Consider the following 21,086-nt stretch of genomic DNA (forward strand, 5'->3'; position numbering starts at 1 on the left):
AGTCTGCAGGCTTTTCCATTGGCAAGGAGCGTAACAGGAAAAGGCAGCCATACCCAACTCTGTGGAGATCACATGGGCCTCAAGTGGAATCCATGTTTGAGACCTGGTTTTAGGAATTATAATTGTAATATTGATGAGTGATGATAAATAAGAAGGTAGCTTATTCAGAAGTGCTTCATAGACAAACACAAGAACATATTCTCGTCTCATGGACAGCGAAGTCCAACCCACATTTTGATACAAAACACAGTGGTGAGTTCTGTAGCTAGCGCCCGTATGTTATGCAGGTGAGTGAGGACCCAAAAGCGACTTAACAGAAACTGAGTTTATTAAAGTCCAAACAGAAAATAACATAATCCAGAATCCTTAACAGGGAATGTCCAAACGGGGATAACAGAAATCCCTCTAGTTTGTCCAGAGGGGAATAACAGGATAAGCGGCCACAGACTGCAGGTCCCTTCGGATAGGCGCAGGCCGTAGCTGACAGAGACACCTGCTCACACGCAGCATCTGATGAAGGCAAAAACACGACAGGACGGAACAAGAACACAGCACAGCAAACAAGGATCCGACAAGGACAGAAGCAGAAACAGAGAGAAATAGAGACTTAATCAGAGGGCAAAATAGGGGACAGGTGTGAAAGAGTAAACGAGGTCGTTAGGAGAATGAGGAACAGCTGGGAGCAGGAACTGAACGATAGAAAGAGAGAGGGATAGAGAGAGGGAAAGAAACCTAATAAGACCAGCAGTGGGGAAACGAATAGAAGAGAAAGCACAGGGACAAGACATGACAATATATGACAATACATGACACCGTAATAAACCATATACTCAATGATAAGTAGCATCCATCGATTTAAGTGTTGATGCCGTAGCATGCATGTAGATAATATCCCCATAATCTATTACAGACATAAAAGTAGCTTGCACAATTTGTCTTCTATTTGTACAGGACAAACATGTCCTGTCTCTATAGAGGAAGCCTAGCTTGATTTTTAGCCGTTTATAAAGTTTGTCAATATGCATTTTAAAAGACAGTTCATCATCCAACCATATCCCTAAGTATTTATTTGCAGAGACCTGATTCATTCGAGAACCATGTAAGCTCGTGAGTTCAAGTGTATTTTCAACCAACTTTTTGAAACTATTAAAAATCATAAAATGTGTTTTCTTTGTTTCTTGTTTTAAATATACATTTTATTTTAACAATTTTAAAACAAGATGAACAGAGAACAGTTGTTACACTTTCTATGAAGCCCATATCTATAATGCATACACTCAAGTCATACACTCATAATTACTTAATTTAGTTAAGTATAAGTGCAGTTATAAACACATAATGAGATGTTGTGTAGTTCTCGCAATAAAAAAAGAAAAAGGCTACTAGTTCATACATATTCATAACTACTATCGTACGGCTCATGTGATTGGCCCTGAACCCGGAAGTCGTATAAACGGGTCATGCTTTGGGCAGCAGTGCCAGAAGTCGTCCAGTCACTCAAATTTGCACTCTGTGGAGTAAGTGGCTATCGAAATATCTATCGATTGTCGCTACTCATATAATGCATTTTGTAATGCGGACAAAAACCAATGATTTGCAAGAGATCTAAAAACTACGTATAAGCTATTGAGTATCACTAACAGATTTCTGAACAGTAATAATGGAAGATGTGACAGGCGCTCAGCTCATTGCTGAGGCACTAAAAGCTCAGGTGAGATATGTGCAATTTATATAAAAGAGTATTACACTGTATAACGGTATTGCTTCGGTTTGGTAAATAATATATTCGTCGCTGATCATGTCCTTGGCAGTGACAATGTACCACTAGGAGTTGTGAAAGTGTGTCAAAGGTCATTGCACTGGTATAGCGAACTATTAATATTTGTGTAGCAAAACATTTAGATCTTTATGTGGATGTTTGTTAAAATATGGAATAGCATATGTAAACACCCCTGTTGATGTATGCCAAAGTGTGTGTCAATGCAAAGAACATCTAAACTACACTGTAACAATTCCTAATTCATGTATCCACATGTATCTCTCTGCAGAATGTAGAATATATGTTTGGAATAGTTGGTGTTCCAGTCATTGAAGTGGCTATGGCAGCTCAAGCCTCAGGAATCAAGTATGTGGGAATGCGCAATGAACAAGCTGTAAGCCACCTTTTATTTGTAGGAATCTTCCCATGACATGTTTTACGTGAGTTGGTTGTGGGCACACCAGTAATACTGATGTATATAAATATATATGGTGTGTGTCATCCAACAGGCTTGCTATGCTGCGTCTGCTGTTGGTTACCTCACTGGACGGTAGGAGGATTGTCATTATAAGAGAGCTCTAGAGATCTCTCCTCTCTGAAATCCCTGACCTATCTCCATACATTGTTTATGTGGGAAGCAACCCATTTGCCTAGAGAGACTACCCTCTCCATACAATACTAAACCATGGGATATTAACTAGCCAGACTTGTGTGTGACGGTCAGTTTCATAGCTGTTTTACATTGCTGTCTCTCAGTTTGTTTTCCTGTCTTACTGCCTGTTCCTCTCTGTCTGCTTATCTTCCTGTTTGTCTGCCTGTCTGTCTGTCTGTTCCTCTCTGTCTGCTTATCTTCCTGTTTGTCTGCCTGTCTGTCTGTTCCTCTCTGTCTGCTTATCTTCCTGTTTGTCTGCCTGTCTGTCTGTTCCTCTCTGTCTGCTTATCTTCCTGTTTGTCTGTCTGTTCCTCTCTGTCTGCTTATCTTCCTGTTTGTCTGTCTGTTCCTCTCTGTCTGCTTATCTTCCTGTTTGTCTGCCTGTCTGTCTGTTCCTCTCTGTCTGCTTATCTTCCTGTTTGTCTGCCTGTCTGTCTGTTCCTCTCTGTCTGCTTATCTTCCTGTTTGTCTGCCTGTCTGTCTGTTCCTCTCTGTCTGCTTATCTTCCTGTTTGTCTGTCTGTTCCTCTCTGTCTGCTTATCTTCCTGTTTGTCTGCCTGTCTGTCTGTTCCTCTCTGTCTGCTTATCTTCCTGTTTGTCTGCCTGTCTGTCTGTTCCTCTCTGTCTGCTTATCTTCCTGTTTGTCTGCCTGTCTGTCTGTTCCTCTCCAGTCCAGGGGCGTGTCTGGTTGTGTCTGGACCGGGACTCATTCATGCTCTTGGTGGAATGGCCAACGCTAACATGAACTGCTGGTATGTTAGAACTCTACAAACAGAAGGCCCTTCTACTCATGTTCAGTGGTCCTTCCTTTCAAAAGAAGGGATGCTATCCTTCCACTGCAAAAATAATCTGAGGACTCCAAACTATCTCCGCTTGTCAGTTGATGTCATTGTGTGATACGACTCTCTCTGTAGGCCTGTGATTGTTATTGGAGGCTCCTCCGATCAAAACCAGGAGACCACTGGGGCGTTTCAAGAGTTTCCACAGGTACTAATTCAACCATGAGGTTTCTGACTATTGAACATTAGGGGGTGGTTTCCCGGACACAGATTAAGCTTAGTCATGGCCTAAAAAGCAAACTCAATAGAGAATCTCTGTCCAGGAAACTGGTCCTAGCAGTTAAATTGCTGAAAGAAGACATCATTTGTTATTTGTGGTCCTCTTTGTCCGTCAGGTGGAGGCGTGCCGACTGTACAGTAAGTTCTCAGCTCGGCCCAGCAGTCTGGATATGATCTCCTCAGTGGTAGAGAGGTATACAGTCTCCTCTGACTCCCTATGTTTAGTCCTCTTCATATCATTTGGTATCACCTGCAATTGTTTTCTGAACTCTAATTTTCCAGCTTAGCAAGGTAACTTAAGTGCTTCAGAAGAACACAGCCTTAATTGATTCTGAATGGAAGGGTATTTGGTCTGTCTTAGGCAGTACGCACTAGCATGTATGGACGTCCCGGGGCCGTATACGTAGACATATCTGGGGACATGGTCAATGCTAAAGTGGACAGGAGCAGAGTCAGGTTGGTGGCTATCACTGTCTTTCATCCATTTAAAATGTGTACTAATGTGTTACTGTTGAATATGTATACCTCTGACTTCACATCACCATAGTCATTTTGATTTGATTTTGTTCTACCTTTTAACGTCTGAAGTGAACAAGAAATGACCAGATTTTCTTAAATTAGTTAGAAAATATAGCACTATATCAAAGTATTCTCATCAGAGAATAGCAATAAGCCTAGATAGACCTTCATGATTTATTTACCTATGCAATGAAGTTGATAGGTAACATGTTTAATATTTGACCAATTCTATCCTATTTCCTTTGTCAGAGAGGTGCCCTGTTGTCCACCTCCTCCAGTGAGCATGGCTGACCATATGGCGATCACAGAAGCACTGGCTGTTCTAAAAGGAGCCAAACGGCCTTTACTTATCATTGGGAAAGGTAGGCCAAACAGCCTTTACTCATCATTGGGAAAGTTAGGCCAAACAGCCTTTACACATCATTGGGAAAGTTAGGCCAAACGGCCTTTACACATCATTGGGAAAGTTAGGCAATGCTTTTTAATAGCCAAACCCAGAACTGACATCTTGTGGAATTGCGTCAGGTACATGATTCAGTTCTGTGGGGAGATATTAAGAGAAAGATACAAAGATACAAACGTGACTCTTCACCCCCCCTAAACAGAAACTCTCTGCAAGTTTCAGGCAAGTTAATGGGCCTAATGTCCCCATCCCCTTCTGACATTGAAAAGATGCGAGCACCTGTGAAATTGTGATTTGTCCAAATGATCAGTAGTGAAAAATCAGCGTACCAGAACAGAGTTCCTCGTTAGTGGCAGGTAGCCTAGTGGTTAGAGCGTTGGACCACTAACCGAAAGGTTGCTGGATCGAATCTCCCGAACTGACAAGATAAAAATCTGTCGTTCTGTCCCTGAGCAAGGCACTGTTCCCCGGGTGTCAAAGACGTGGATGTGGATTAAGGTAGCCCCGCACCTTTCTGATTCAGAGGGTTACATACGGAAGACACATTTCAGTTGAAGGCATTCAATTGTACAACTGACTAGGTATCCCCCTTTCCACAGTCTGTTGACAGACGCTACTACCAGTTATGTTACTGTCTGTCCAGGAGGGATCAATAGCCAGCTGAAATGCACTGTAACACCTATAGCATTGTACCAGGGTTCCGCTGAAAACAGGACCACGTTCAGTAGACAAAAGTTGCGGACATGATTACTCATTCTACCTGTCAGAGAGGCATGTTTGTTCTACATGCTATATTTTTATCTGAACATTACACAACGTTGTGTTCAGCTGAATGCATCCCAGCTGGGAAGGTCAGTCTGTTGATATCAGTGTGGCGGTGCCCTCTGTCTGTTTCCCTCTGCAGGTGCAGCCCATGGAAGAGCAGAGGGGGCTCTGAGGGAGCTGGTGGAGGGGTGTGGCCTGCCCTTCCTGCCCACCCCCATGGGTAAAGGGGTGCTGCCTGACGACCACCCCAACTGTGTTGCTGCTGCCCGCTCCAGGTCAGCCACTCCTTCTCTCAGCTGGCATCATATTCATGTACAGACCTTTGCCTGTATAAGTAGGACCAGGATGAACAGACCAGGAGAACTCTGGGCCTTCCTGAAATCCCTATCTATAACTAGTCTCTTTTCATCACATTTGGTTTAATCTGATTGTGTTCTTTTCCCTGCTCTCTTCCTCTCTTCCTAACCCTCTTCATCCTCTCTTCCTAACCCTCTTCATCCTCTCTTTCTATCCTCCTCCTCTTTTCCTAACCCTCCTCCTTCTCTCTTTCTATCCACCTCTCTTCCTATCCTCCTCCTCTCCTCCTATCCTCCTCCTCTCTTCCTAACCCTCCTCCTCCTATACTCCTCCTCTCTTCCTAACCCTCCTCCTCCTATCCTCCTCCTCTCTTCCTAACCCTCCTCCTCCTATACTCCTCCTCTCTTCCTAACCCTCCTCCTCCTATACTCCTCCTCTCTTCCTAACCCTCCTCCTCCTATACTCCTCCTCTCTTCCTAACCCTCCTCCTCCTATACTCCTCCTCTCTTCCTAACCCTCCTCCTCCTATACTCCTCCTCTCTTCCTAACCCTCCTCCTCCTATACTCCTCCTCTCTTCCTAACCCTCCTCCTCCTATACTCCTCATCTCTTCCTAACCCTCCTCCTCCTATACTCCTCCTCTCTTCCTAACCCTCCTCCTCCTATACTCCTCCTCTCTTCCTAACCCTCCTCCTCCTATACTCCTCCTCTCTTCCTAACCCTCCTCCTCCTATACTCCTCCTCTCTTCCTAACCCTCCTCCTCCTATACTCCTCCTCTCTTCCTAACCCTCCTCCTCCTATACTCCTCCTCTCTTCCTAACCCTCCTCCTCCTATACTCCTCCTCTCTTCCTAACCCTCCTCCTCCTATACTCCTCCTCTCTTCCTAACCCTCCTCCTCCTATACTCCTCCTCTCTTCCTAACCCTCCTCCTCCTATACTCCTCCTCTCTTCCTAACCCTCCTCCTCCTATACTCCTCCTCTCTTCCTAACCCTCCTCCTCCTATACTCCTCCTCTCTTCCTAACCCTCCTCCTCCTATACTCCTCCTCTCTTCCTAACCCTCCTCCTCCTATACTCCTCCTCTCTTCCTAACCCTCTTCCTCCTATCCTCCACCTCTCTTCCTAACCCTCCTCCTCCTATACTCCTCCTCTCTTCCTAACCCTCCTCCTCCTATACTCCTCCTCTCTTCCTAACCCTCCTCCTCCTATACTCCTCCTCTCTTCCTAACCCTCCTCCTCCTATCCTCCTCCTCTCTTCCTAACCCTCCTCCTCCTATCCTCCACCTCTTTTCCTAACCCTCCTCCTCCTATACTCCTCCTCTCTTCCTAACCCTCCTCCTCCTATACTCCTCCTCTCTTCCTAACCCTCCTCCTCCTATCCTCCTCTCTTCCTAACCCTCCTCCTCCTATCCTCCTCCTCTCTTCCTAACCCTCCTCCTCCTATACTCCTCCTCTCTTCCTAACCCTCCTCCTCCTATCCTCCACCTCTCTTCCTAACCCTCCTCCTCCTATCCTCCTCCTCCTCTCTTCCTAACCCTCCTCCTCCTATCCTCCTCCTCTTTTCCTAACCCTCCTCCTTCTCTCTTTCTATCCACCTCTCTTCCTATCCTCCTCCTCTCCTCCTATCCTCCTCCTCTCTTCCTAACCCTCCTCCTCCTATACTCCTCCTCTCTTCCTAACCCTCCTCCTCCTATCCTCCTCCTCTCTTCCTAACCCTCCTCCTCCTATACTCCTCCTCTCTTCCTAACCCTCCTCCTCCTATACTCCTCCTCTCTTCCTAACCCTCCTCCTCCTATACTCCTCCTCTCTTCCTAACCCTCCTCCTCCTATACTCCTCCTCTCTTCCTAACCCTCCTCCTCCTATACTCCTCCTCTCTTCCTAACCCTCCTCCTCCTATACTCCTCCTCTCTTCCTAACCCTCCTCCTCCTATACTCCTCATCTCTTCCTAACCCTCCTCCTCCTATACTCCTCCTCTCTTCCTAACCCTCCTCCTCCTATACTCCTCCTCTCTTCCTAACCCTCCTCCTCCTATACTCCTCCTCTCTTCCTAACCCTCCTCCTCCTATACTCCTCCTCTCTTCCTAACCCTCCTCCTCCTATACTCCTCCTCTCTTCCTAACCCTCCTCCTCCTATACTCCTCCTCTCTTCCTAACCCTCCTCCTCCTATACTCCTCCTCTCTTCCTAACCCTCCTCCTCTATACTCCTCCTCTCTTCCTAACCCTCCTCCTCCTATACTCCTCCTCTCTTCCTAACCCTCCTCCTCCTATACCCTCCTCTCTTCCTAACCCTCCTCCTCCTATACTCCTCCTCTCTTCCTAACCCTCCTCCTCCTATACTCCTCCTCTCTTCCTAACCCTCCTCCTCCTATACTCCTCCTCTCTTCCTAACCCTCCTCCTCCTATACTCCTCCTCTCTTCCTAACCCTCTTCCTCCTATCCTCCACCTCTCTTCCTAACCCTCCTCCTCCTATACTCCTCCTCTCTTCCTAACCCTCCTCCTCCTATACTCCTCTCTCTTCCTAACCCTCCTCCTCCTATACTCCTCCTCTCTTCCTAACCCTCCTCCTCCTATCCTCCTCCTCTCTTCCTAACCCTCCTCCTCCTATCCTCCACCTCTTTTCCTAACCCTCCTCCTCCTATACTCCTCCTCTCTTCCTAACCCTCCTCCTCCTATACTCCTCCTCTCTTCCTAACCCTCCTCCTCCTATCCTCCTCTCTTCCTAACCCTCCTCCTCCTATCCTCCTCCTCTCTTCCTAACCCTCCTCCTCCTATACTCCTCCTCTCTTCCTAACCCTCCTCCTCCTATCCTCCACCTCTCTTCCTAACCCTCCTCCTCCTATCCTCCTCCTCCTCTCTTCCTAACCCTCCTCCTCCTATCCTCCTCCTCTTTTCCTAACCCTCCTCCTTCTCTCTTTCTATCCACCTCTCTTCCTATCCTCCTCCTCTCCTCCTATCCTCCTCCTCTCTTCCTAACCCTCCTCCTCCTATACTCCTCCTCTCTTCCTAACCCTCCTCCTCCTATCCTCCTCCTCTCTTCCTAACCCTCCTCCTCCTATACTCCTCCTCTCTTCCTAACCCTCCTCCTCCTATACTCCTCCTCTCTTCCTAACCCTCCTCCTCCTATACTCCTCCTCTCTTCCTAACCCTCCTCCTCCTATACTCCTCCTCTCTTCCTAACCCTCCTCCTCCTATACTCCTCCTCTCTTCCTAACCCTCCTCCTCCTATACTCCTCCTCTCTTCCTAACCCTCCTCCTCCTATACTCCTCATCTCTTCCTAACCCTCCTCCTCCTATACTCCTCCTCTCTTCCTAACCCTCCTCCTCCTATACTCCTCCTCTCTTCCTAACCCTCCTCCTCCTATACTCCTCCTCTCTTCCTAACCCTCCTCCTCCTATACTCCTCCTCTCTTCCTAACCCTCCTCCTCCTATACTCCTCCTCTCTTCCTAACCCTCCTCCTCCTATACTCCTCCTCTCTTCCTAACCCTCCTCCTCCTATACTCCTCCTCTCTTCCTAACCCTCCTCCTCCTATACTCCTCCTCTCTTCCTAACCCTCCTCCTCCTATACTCCTCCTCTCTTCCTAACCCTCCTCCTCCTATACTCCTCCTCTCTTCCTAACCCTCCTCCTCCTATACTCCTCCTCTCTTCCTAACCCTCCTCCTCCTATACTCCTCCTCTCTTCCTAACCCTCCTCCTCCTATACTCCTCCTCTCTTCCTAACCCTCCTCCTCCTATACTCCTCCTCTCTTCCTAACCCTCTTCCTCCTATCCTCCACCTCTCTTCCTAACCCTCCTCCTCCTATACTCCTCCTCTCTTCCTAACCCTCCTCCTCCTATACTCCTCCTCTCTTCCTAACCCTCCTCCTCCTATACTCCTCCTCTCTTCCTAACCCTCCTCCTCCTATCCTCCTCCTCTCTTCCTAACCCTCCTCCTCCTATCCTCCACCTCTTTTCCTAACCCTCCTCCTCCTATACTCCTCCTCTCTTCCTAACCCTCCTCCTCCTATACTCCTCCTCTCTTCCTAACCCTCCTCCTCCTATCCTCCTCTCTTCCTAACCCTCCTCCTCCTATCCTCCTCCTCTCTTCCTAACCCTCCTCCTCCTATACTCCTCCTCTCTTCCTAACCCTCCTCCTCCTATCCTCCACCTCTCTTCCTAACCCTCCTCCTCCTATCCTCCTCCTCCTCTCTTCCTAACCCTCCTCCTCCTATCCTCCTCCTCTTTTCCTAACCCTCCTCCTTCTCTCTTTCTATCCACCTCTCTTCCTATCCTCTTCCACCTCTCTTCCTATCCTCCTCCTCTCTTCATATCCTCCTCCTCTCTTCCTAACCCTCCTCCTCCTATACTCCTCCTCTCTTCCTAACCCTCCTCCTCCTATCCTCCTCCTCTCTTCCTAACCCTCCTCCTATCCTCCTCCTCTCTTCCTAACCCTCCTCCTCCTATCATCCTCCTCTTTTCCTAACCCTCCACCTTCTCTCTTTCTATCCACTCTCTTCCTATCCTCCTCCTCTCTTCCTAACCCTCCTCCTCCTATACTCCTCCTCTCTTCCTAACCCTCCTCTTCCTAACCCTCCTCCTCCTATCCTCCTCCTCTCTTCCTAACCCTCCTCCTCCTATACTCCTCCTCTCTTCCTAACCCTCCTCCTCCTATACTCCTCCTCTCTTCCTAACCCTCCTCCTCCTATACTCCTCTCTTCCTAACCCTCCTCCTCCTATACTCCTCTCTTCCTATCCTCCTGGTTCTATGGTCTTGGTGTGGACTGCAGAGCTCTGCTCCAGTCTGATGTTGTGGTCCTACTTGGTGCCAGGCTCAACTGGATCCTGCACTTTGGCCTTCCCCCCAGGTTTGACCCCCATGTGAAGGTCATCCAGGTAGGTCAAAGTTCACCAGTAGGGTTGCTTTTTAAATGTTATTTTCAGGATTCCAGATTTTCTGCTTATTACGTTAGATTTTCTGATTTCTGGAGTCTTCCAACAGGAATTTCTGGGAATTTTGGGAAAGTTGCCGTAATTTTGCAACCCTAGTCACAGGTCATGTCGTAGTGTACTGCAGTTCATTGTAACCAGATATAAATGTCTTTGAATCAGTCTATTGGATTTAGTCTATTACCTAAATAGCTTCTCTATAAGTCTCTTGTGGTCTGTCTAAATAATGTCATGGCTGTCATAGTGCTGTACAGTACATCTGTAAGGTGGTGTAGTAAATGGTCAATATACCACTGCTAAGGGCTGTTCTTATGTACGATGCAACGCAGAGTGCCTGGATACACAGGCCTTATCCCGTGATATATTGGCTATATACCTTAAACCCCAGAGGTCCCTTATTGCTATTATAAATTGGTTACCACCACATTCGAACAGTGAAAATTTTTGGGGTCATGCCCATGTTAAACAGTCTTTTATAAGCCGGATGGTTTGAGCCCTGAATGCTGATTGGCTAACAGCCGTGGTTTATCAGACTGTTAACCACGGATATGACAAAACATGTATTTTTACTACTCTAATTACGCTGGCAACCAGTTTATAATAGCAATAAGGCACCTCAGGGGTTTGTGGTTATGGCAAATTTACCATGGCTAAGGCCTGTATGGTATATTGGCCATATACCACACCCCTTGGGCCATAGTGCTTAAATATACAGTACCTCGGCTAAACACCCAATCAGCATTCAGTGCTCAAATCACTCGGTTTATAAAAGGGAACGCTATATACACACACACACACACACACACACACACACACACACACACACACACACACACACACACACACACACACACACACACACACACACACACACACACACACACACACACATGCAGTGGCAAGAAAAAGTATGTGAACCCTTTGGAAATACCTGGATCTCTGCATAAATTGGTCAAACTTTGATCTGATCTTCATCTAGGTCACAACAACAGACAAACACAGTCTGCTTAAACTAATAACACACAAACAATGATACGTTTTCATGTCTTTATTGAACACACTGTCAGTTAAAGCTTGGTCGCACATGGGTCTTCCAAATGGACAATGACCCCAAGTATACTTCCAAAGTTGAGGCAAAATGGCTTAAGGACGACAAAGTGACCAAAATGACCTTAGACAGGGATTTTTACTAGTATTAAATGTCAGGAATTGTGAAAAACTGAGTTTAAATGTATTTGGCTCAGGTGTATGTAAACGTCCCACTTCAACTGGATATTTTATATGTATGTATATAAACTCGGCAATAAAAATAAACGTTCCTTTTTCAGAACCCTGTCTTTCAAAGATAATTCTTAAATATCCAAATAACTTCATAGATCTTCATTGTAAAGGGTTTAAACACTGTTTCCCATGCTTGTTTAATGAACAATAAACAATTAATGAACATGCACCTGTGGAACGGTCGTTAAGACACTAACAGCTTACAGACACTAGGCAATTAAGGTCACAGTTATGAAAACTTAGGACACTAAAGAGGCCTTTCTACTAACTGAAAAACACCAAGAGAAAGATACCCAGGGTCCCTGCTCATCTGCGTGAACGTGCCTTAGGCATGCTGCAAGGAGGCATGAGGACTGCATATGTGGCCAGGGCAATAAATTGAAATGTCAGTACTGTGAAGACACCTAAGACAACGCGACAGGGTGGATAGCTGATCGTCCTCGCAGTGGCAGACCACGTGTAACAACACCTGCACAGGATCGGTACATCCAAACATCACACCTGCGGGACAGGTACAGGATGGCAACAACAACTGCCCGAGTTACACCAGGAACTCACAATCCCTCCATCAATGGTCAAATTGTCCGCAATAGGCTGAGAGAGGCTGGACTAAGGGCTTGTAGGCCTGTTATAAGGCAGGTCCTCACCAGACATCACCGGCAACAACGTTGCCTATGGGCACAAACCCACCATCGCTGGACCAGACAGGACTCCCAAAAAGTGCTCTTCACTGACAAGTCGCGGTTTGGTCTCACCAGAGGTGATGGTCGGATTTGCGTTTATCGTTGAAGGAATGAGCGTTACACCGAGGCCTGTACTCTGGAGTGGGATCGATTTGGAGGTGAAGGGTTCGTCATGGTCTGTGGCGGTGTGTCACAGCATCATCGGACTGAGCCTGTTGTCATTGCAGGCAATCTCAACTCTGTGCGTTACAGGGAAGACATCTTCCTCCCTCATGTGGTACCCTTCCTGCAGGCTCATCCTGACATGACCCTCCAGCATGACAATGCCACCAGCCATACTGCTCATTCTATGCGTGATTTCCTGCAAGACAGGAATGTCGGTGTTCTGCCATGGCCAGCGAAAGAGCCCAGATCTCAATCCGATTGAGCACGTCTGGGACCTATTGGATCGGAGGGTGAAGGCTAGGGCCATTACCCCCAAAAATCTCCGGGAACTTGCAGGTGCCTTGGTGGAAGAGTGGGGTAACATCTCACAGCAAGAAATTGCAAATCTGGTGCAGTCCATGAGGAGGAGATGCACTGCAGTACTTAATGCAGCTGGTGGCCACACCAGATACTGATTGTTACTTTAATTTTGACCACCCCTTTGTTCAGGGACACATTATTCCATTTCTGTTAGTCACATGTCTGTGGAACTTGTTCAGTGTATGTCTCAGTTGTTGAATCTAATATTCATACAAATATTTACACATGATAGGTTTGCTGAAAATTAAAGGCAGTTGACAGTGAGAGGACATACATTTTTTTGCTGAGTATATTTGTGTGTGTGTGTGTGTGTGTGTGTGTGTGTGTGTGTGTGTGTGTGTGTGTGTGTGTGTGTGTGTGTGTGTGTGTGTGTGTGTGTGTGTGTGTGTGTGTGTGTGTGTGTGTGTGTGTGTGTGTGTGTGTGTGTGTGTGTGTGTGTGTGTGTGTTAGCCTTATCATTATGTTGTGGAACCTGGTTATTTCTGTTGTGTTTGGCCGGTCTTCCAGCTGCTGTTACATGTGTCGCGCACGGTGCTCTTCCTGTCATGTGTTGCGCACAGTGCTCTTCCTGTCATGTGTTGCGCACGGTGCTCTTCCTGTCATGTGTCGCGCACGGTGCTCTTCCTGTCATGTGTTGCGCACGGTGCTCTTCCTGTCATGTGTCGCGCACGGTGCTCTTCCTGTCATGTGTCGTGCACGGTGCTCTTCCTGTCATGTGTCGCGCACGGTGCTCTTCCTGTCATGTGTTGCGCACGGTGCTCCTCGTGTCATGTGTCGCGCAGGGTGCTCTTCCTGTCATGTGTCGCGCACGGTGCTCTTCCTGTCATGTGTCGTGCACGGTTCTCTTCCTGTCATGTGTCGCGCACGGTGCTCTTCCTGTCATGTGTTGCGCACGGTGCTCCTCGTGTCATGTGTCGCGCAGGGTGCTCTTCCTGTCATGTGTCGCGCACGGTGCTCTTCCTGTCATGTGTCGTGCACGGTGCTCTTCCTGTCATGTGTCGTGCACGGTGCTCTTCCTGTCATGTGTCGCGCACGGTGCTCCTTGTGTCATGTGTCGCGCACGGTGCTCCTCGTGTCATGTGTCGCGCACGGTGCTCTTCCTGTCATGTGTCGCGCACGGTGCTCTTCCTGTCATATGTCGTTGCTGGTATGTTGTAGTAACGTTCCACATACTTTATTTATGTCAAGGTTGATCTATGTGCAGAGGAGATGGGGAACAACATGCAACCTGCTGCGGCTCTCCTAGGGGACGTCAATGCTATTGTCAAGCAGGTAACACAACTCAGTCCTGGGGGATGTCAATGCTATTGTCAAGCAGGTAACACAGCTCAGTCCTGGGGGACGTAAATGCTATTGTCAAGCAGGTAACACAACTCAGTCCTGGGGGACGTCAATGCTATTGTCAAGCAGGTAACACAACTCAGTCCTGGGGGACGTCAATGCTATTGTCAAGCAGGTAACACAACTCAGTCCTGGGGGACGTCAATGCTATTGTCAAGCAGGTAACACAACTCAGTCCTGGGGGACGTCAATGCTATTGTCAAGCAGGTAACACAACTCAGTCCTGGGGGATGTCAATGCTATTGTCAAGCAGGTAACACAACTCAGTCCTGGGGGACGTCAATGCTATTGTCAAGCAGGTAACACAACTCAGTCCTGGGGGATGTCAATGCTATTGTCAAGCAGGTAACACATCTCAGTCCTGGGGGACGTCAATGCTATTGTCAAGCAGGTAACACAACTCAGTCCTGGGGGACGTCAATGCTATTGTCAAGCAGGTAACACATCTCAGTCCTGGGGGACGTCAATGCTATTGTCAAGCAGGTAACACATCTCAGTCCTGGGGGATGTCAATGCTATTGTCAAGCAGGTAACACATCTCAGTCCTGGGGGATGTCAATGCTATTGTCAAGCAGGTAACACATCTCAGTCCTGGGGGACGTCAATGCTATTGTCAAGCAGGTAACACAACTCAGGAATTTAATTTAATATGTGCCCCATATCTGTATGTTACTGTATTGCTGGGTCCAGGTGGTCTGTATTTACAGTGCATTTAACAAGTCTCAATACACTTTAAAATTAAAATAAAAATGTTTAAAACAAATGTATTTTTTTAAAGAAACAAGCATTGATTATCCTGTCTGTAACAACTATTTGATTTTCAGCAAAGTATACATGGAATTGAATTGGTACAGATGTAGGATCTTATTTGAACCAGTCTGCTACAGCAGGAAAATAATCCTGCAGCAACAGGAATGTGAATTATTATGTGGATTATAATAATTTTACATTTTCTGTAGGGGTTGATACATTTCTCATAGGGGAAAATCAAGTCTGAAATGTATACGAGTAAACACTTCAGAAGCCTTTTTAAACCTCAAATATACAACACATTTTACATGTCCTGCATTGCAGGAAAGTTCTCCTGCTACAGGGTGCTCAAATTAAGATCGTACATCTGTACTTGATTCAGTTTGCTTAGTTTCTACTCCTCGTCTTAACTTTCAGCTCCTAGAGTATGTTCATAAAGATGGCTGGAAGTATCCAGCTGATACAGAATGGTGGACCACATTGAAAGAGAAGATGGCTGCTAACGCAACAATGACAAAGGTGTGTTGGTGTGTGCGTCCATGACCTGTGACCTAAGCAAGCTAGCCTATCTACCACCCCTGATTTGATTGTGTTTCTCTCTCCAGGCATTAGCTCTTCAGTCAACAACACCCATGAACTACTACCAAGTGTTCCACCACATCTCCCAGCTGCTGCCCCACGACTGTGTCATCGTGAGTGAGGGGGCCAACACCATGGACATTGGTCGTACCATGTTGAACAACTACCTTCCTCGACACAGGCAAGGCATGCCGCCTCACACAAGTCTTTTCCCTGTAGGCAAGTAGGAATTAGTTGTTGTTGTCCAGGAACCTGACAGGTTGACTGGATGACTTCTCAATGTAGTGCTGCCTGGCAGGTTGACTGGATGACTTCTCAATCTAGTGCTGCCTGACAGGTTGACTGGATGACTTCTCAATCTAGTGCTGCCTGACAGGTTGACTGGATGACTTCTCAATGTAGTGCTGCCTGACAGGTTGACTGGATGACTTCTCAATGTAGTGCTGCCTGGCAGGTTGACTGGATGACTTCTCAATGTAGTGCTGCCTGGCAGGTTGACTGGATGACTTCTCAATCTAGTGCTGCCTGACAGGTTGACTGGATGACTTCTCAATCTAGTGCTGCCTGACAGGTTGACTGGATGACTTCTCAATGTAGTGCTGCCTGACAGGTTGACTGGATGACTTCTCAATCTAGTGCTGCCTGACAGGTTGACTGGATGACTTCAATGTAGTGCTGCCTGACAGGTCGACTGGATGACTTCTCAATGTAGTGCTGCCTGACAGGTCGACTGGATGACTTCTCAATGTAGTGCTGCCTGACAGGTCGACTGGATGACTTCTCAATGTAGTGCTGCCTGACAGGTTGACTGGATGACTTCTCAATGTAGTGCTGCCTGACAGGTTGACTGGATGACTTCTCAATCTAGTGCTGCCTGACAGGTTGACTGGATGACTTCTCAATCTAGTGCTGCCTGACAGGTTGACTGGATGACTTCTCAATGTAGTGCTGCCTGACAGGTTGACTGGATGACTTCTCAATCTAGTGCTGCCTGACAGGTTGACTGGATGACTTCTCAATCTAGTGCTGCCTGACAGGTTGACTGGATAACTTCTCAATCTAGTGCTGCCTGACAGGTTGACTGGATGACTTCTCAATGTAGTGCTGCCTGACAGGTTGACTGCCTGACTTCTCAATGTAGTGCTGCCTGGCAGGCTGACTAGATGATTCCTCAATATAGTGCAATCTGACAGGTTGACCTCTCAATGTAGTGCTGCCTGGCAGGCTGACTAGATGACTTCCCAATGTAGTGCTGCCTGGCAGGCTGACTAGATGACTTCCCAATGTAGTGCTGCCTGGCAGGCTGACTAGATGACTTCCCAATGTAGTGCTGCCTGGCAGGCTGACTAGATGACTTCCCAATGTAGTGCTGCCTGACAGGTTGACCTCTCAATGTAGTGCTGCCTGGCAGGCTGACTAGATGACTTCCCAATGTAGTGCTGCCTGACAGGTTGACCTCTCAATGTAGTGCTGCCTGGCAGGCTGACTAGATGACTTCCCAATGTAGTGCTGCCTGACAGGTTGACCTCTCAATGTAGTGCTGCCTGGCAGGCTGACTAGATGACTTCCCAATGTAGTGCTGCCTGACAGGTTGACCTCTCAATGTAGTGCTGCCTGGCAGGCTGACTAGATGACTTCCCAATGTAGTGCTGCCTGACAGGTTGACCTCTCAATGTAGTGCTGCCTGGCAGGCTGACTAGATGACTTCCCAATGTAGTGCTGCCTGACAGGTTGACCTCTCAATGTAGTGCTGCCTGGCAGGCTGACTAGATGACTTCCCAATGTAGTGCTGCCTGACAGGTTGACCTCTCAATGTAGTGCTGCCTGGCAGGCTGACTAGATGACTTCCCAATGTAGTGCTGCCTGACAGGTTGACCTCTCAATGTAGTGCTGCCTGGCAGGCTGACTAGATGACTTCTCAATGTAGTGCTGCCTGGCAGGCTGACTAGATGACTTCCCAATGTAGTGCTGCCTGGCAGGCTGACTAGATGGACTCTCTTAGTATCTTAACCCCCCAGATATTGTTCCTTGCTTCCTACTTAACACACAGACACACACACAAACAAAGATACATTTTTTTACACACTCTGAGCTCACACAGCCGTGTGTGTGTGCGTGCGTGCGTGTGTGTGTCTGTGTGTGTGTGTGTGCAGGTTGGATGCTGGCACCTTTGGGACCATGGGGGTGGGTCTGGGCTTTGCCATCGCGGCTGCAACAGTGCAGAGGAACCAGAAAACAGGCCAGAGGGTGGTGTGTGTGGAGGGGGACAGTGCCTTTGGATTCTCTGGAATGGAGGTGGAGACCATGTGCAGGTTGGTACAGTCAAGGTCTCTCTCACATAGCAAAATGTGGTTGTAGTAATCACTGGTCAGGTGCATAGGAGAATTAAAGTGTCAACCCCTAACCTAGTCATTGATGCTTTCCCTCGTTATTGATGCTTTCCCCTCGTCGTTGATGCTTTCCCCTCTGACCAGGTATAAACTCCCGGTGGTCATCATCGTGGTCAACAACAACGGGATTTACAGCGGCGTGGATGCAGAGACGTGGGAAATGATGGGGAAGATGGGAGATCTCACCACTGTGTGAGTACAGAGGGGTTTGGGTTTAAAGGTCAATTTGGGACTGGGCCTACTCTGACTGGTTATGTCAAGGTCAGGATTACCTCTAGTGATGGTATGTTGGTCATCTTGTCCTCGGTTCTCTCCCCTCCACTCTCCCCTCTCCTCTCCAGAGCCCCCCCTGTGACCCTGCTGCCTGAAGCCCGCTATGATGAGGTCATGAACGCCTTCGGAGGACGAGGGTTCCTGGTACGGACAGAGGAGGAGCTGCGTAGTGCCTTACAGCTCAGCCTCAGTGACTGGGAGAGACCTAGTCTCCTCAACGTCCTCATAGACCCCTCCTCAGACAGGAAGCAACAGGTAACTACAGGACAAATCTGACATGACACCCCGTTCCCTGGTCTATACCAGGCAAATTCAAATCTGGACGTCAAAGCCAGTTCGACTGACTGTCCATGGTCTGTCTCTGTCTCTTAGGAGTTTCCATGGCTAACTCGTTCCAACCTGTAGGCCAGTGAGGAAGACCTGCTTCCTTCTGCCAACTGATGGACAAATTGGGTACATCCCAAATGGCAACCTCTTCTCTATAAGTTTCATTCTCTATGGGCTCTGGTTAAAAGTAGTGCACTAATTAGGGAATATGGTGCCATTTGGTATGCAGCCCTTGTCAGTGAAGTTTCTCTCTATAACGTGGTGTTTGGAGACAATGACAGCTCCTCTCTCGACCATGAGAAGGCTGCATGTGTTTTTGTATCTAAAAAATAATCATGTTTCTATGAAATGTTTTAATCAAGTCACATTTACTACACGGTAGTATTACATTTTCGATTTTGGAAATTTATACCATGATTAAGATGTAGATTTGTGAGAAAATGTCAGGTATAATATTTGTCTTTGGCTTGTTTACTATATTTGTACAAGTGTCCTTGAAAATAAACTTTGTTGCAGAAAATATATTAGTAGTTATTTTAGAAAATTATAAGTGAATTCAATGTCTTTCAGAGCAGTAGACTAGAGGACTCTTTGCCACTTCCTTTTGAAGTAAAGGAAATTATTCTGTGTCCTGTTCATCTCTCCAGTCCCTCAGTCCTTCTCTCCAGTCCCTCAACAGTACCCAGGTAACTGCTGATATTACAAAGTCCTCCAGCTGAAAATAAGATCATTGGTAGCATGTGGTCAACGCAACTCCTTCCTCAAACTAACCTCTTACCCCTCTTCAGGGTTCCTCTGCCAAGGAAACATCATGGCTGACATTATTTAATGAGAACTGTGTGCAATGTCAGTCTGTGTGACATTGGGTTGGAATCAGTGGAGGCTCCTCGGGAGGAAGGGGAGGACCATCCTCCTCAGTGAATTTCATAAACATAAAAACAGTGAAACATTAAAGTGAACCTTTTTAGATAAAACTAAATATATTAATGTCGCCAAATAATCTATTAAAATACAGTGTTGCAATGAAGGTTGACAGTAGCCTCAACAGCACTCTGTAGGGTAGCACTATGGTGTCGCTGGAGGACAGCTAGCTTCCTCCTCTGGGTACATTGACTTCAATATAAAACCTAGGAGGGTCGTGGTTCTCACCCCCTTCCAAAAATGTACACAAATTCCAGAGGACCTATCGGAGCTCTTGCAGCATTAACTGACATGTTGTTGACCCAATCAAAGGATCAGATAATTCATCTAGTACTGAAAGCATAAGCTACAGCTAGCTAGCACTGCAGTGCATAGCATGTGGTGAGTAGTTGACTCAAAGAGAAAGACAATAATTGAAGCTAAACAAAGGAATTTATTTTAAAAATGAAGCGAGAGAGAGCTAGCTATATATTTTTTTCCACTTTCACTTACTTCGCTAGCTAGTTTAGCCTACTCAAACAGAGAGGGATGCTATGTTACCTAGCTAGCTGGCTAAGGCTATCCAACACTGGAACTCTTCCAAGTCACGGTAAGCTTTTGGTTTTATGAATTTATTGCCACTGGGGCCGCCAGTGTAACTGCTTGCTGACTATACACTAGTGCATTATTGTAGCGGGTTTACTAACGTGTTAGTTCTAGTAGCCATGTTGACTTGACGTGAGCTAATATGGTGACAACAGTGTAGGCTGTGTGTAGCGGTTATGATATGAAGATTTGGCTTGGAATGTGTTTTTTCGCCTGACAGCTGATGTGTTGTGCACTGAAGTCCACAAGTGAAGGTAAAGGTGAGAGGAGGAGAGTGTGTAGATGCAAGAAGGAATTAGCCAATGATCAAAGTCACACTGTGTGTGTGGCTGCTATGGAAGTGAACTGTGTTTGTGTGAGTGGGTGTATTCATTCCACCTACTCTGTTAAAAAAACATTAATTGAACAAAAAGGGGATAAACATACCTGAATTTCTCCAATAGAAACTCTTGTTTGCAACTGTTGGGCTAATGATTACACCCTAGATCAGCTCGATACAGGCAAGAGTGTGCAAGGCGGTATTGAATGTGTCACTGTCTGTCACCTTGATTAGTGAAATTTCTCTCGACCTGTGCTACATTGTAAACTTTCACTCATAGGCTAGGTTGTAGCATCCTCATGATGGCTATACGGTAAATGTGAGTATCCTAAACCTATCAATGTTACATTGAGATAGGTGAACGGAATATGAATGACAGTCATCCAATATGCTGTAATTGAAAAAAAAAATCATCCCTCATCTTAAACAGTACCGACCTCCACTGGTTGGAATAAGGCCCGTGTGCGTGTGCGCGTGCGTGCATGCATTGCATTTTCTATGTGTGGCTGTGTCCCTGCCTCGCCAGCAGCACCCTGCATGCCTGTCATTCCTCTCTATAGGTCAGGGATTTCCACTGGGACTGGGTGGACAGCTGGGTCCCTGCCTGCTTCCTGCCCTGAGGCCTCCCCAGCCCAGCGTCACCCCACGCCCTCCTCCCCTTACAACCGTAACTTAACTCCACCACAACCTGCACTCAAATAACACACTTTCTGTTTTGTGAGGGAAAC

General features: G+C 46.9%; 1 protein-coding gene across 1 annotated transcript; it reads left to right on the top strand.

Annotated features, from left to right (window-relative positions):
• The first annotated feature begins 1,453 nt into the window (after positions 1 to 1,453).
• Positions 1,454 to 19,053, top strand: LOC124019490 (2-hydroxyacyl-CoA lyase 1-like). Its single transcript, XM_046334840.1, has 17 exons — positions 1,454 to 1,711; positions 2,049 to 2,153; positions 2,269 to 2,309; positions 3,083 to 3,163; positions 3,326 to 3,398; positions 3,586 to 3,669; positions 3,831 to 3,925; positions 4,238 to 4,350; positions 5,296 to 5,431; positions 10,225 to 10,330; positions 14,062 to 14,145; positions 15,382 to 15,483; positions 15,570 to 15,724; positions 17,697 to 17,855; positions 18,018 to 18,125; positions 18,275 to 18,461; positions 18,579 to 19,053. The coding sequence occupies exons 1-17, from the start codon at positions 1,661 to 1,663 to the stop codon at positions 18,609 to 18,611; spliced, it is 1,713 nt and encodes a 570-aa protein (XP_046190796.1). The 5' UTR covers positions 1,454 to 1,660; the 3' UTR covers positions 18,612 to 19,053.
• The last annotated feature ends 2,033 nt before the right edge of the window (positions 19,054 to 21,086 follow it).

This window comes from Oncorhynchus gorbuscha, unplaced genomic scaffold, assembly GCF_021184085.1.
Source record: "Oncorhynchus gorbuscha isolate QuinsamMale2020 ecotype Even-year unplaced genomic scaffold, OgorEven_v1.0 Un_scaffold_607, whole genome shotgun sequence".
Taxonomy (NCBI): domain Eukaryota; kingdom Metazoa; phylum Chordata; class Actinopteri; order Salmoniformes; family Salmonidae; genus Oncorhynchus; species Oncorhynchus gorbuscha.

What these genes read in the sequence shown, in the direction of transcription:
- LOC124019490 (XM_046334840.1), top strand. Translation starts at nt 1,661, where the DNA reads ATGGAAGATGTGACAGGCGCTCAGCTCATTGCTGAGGCACTAAAAGCT. An exon ending in CGTTTCAAGAGTTTCCACAG is followed by an intron (nt 3,399 to 3,585) that starts GTACTAATTCAA and finishes TTTGTCCGTCAG; the next exon opens with GTGGAGGCGTGCCGACTGTA. An exon ending in TCAATGCTATTGTCAAGCAG is followed by an intron (nt 14,146 to 15,381) that starts GTAACACAACTC and finishes CTTAACTTTCAG; the next exon opens with CTCCTAGAGTATGTTCATAA.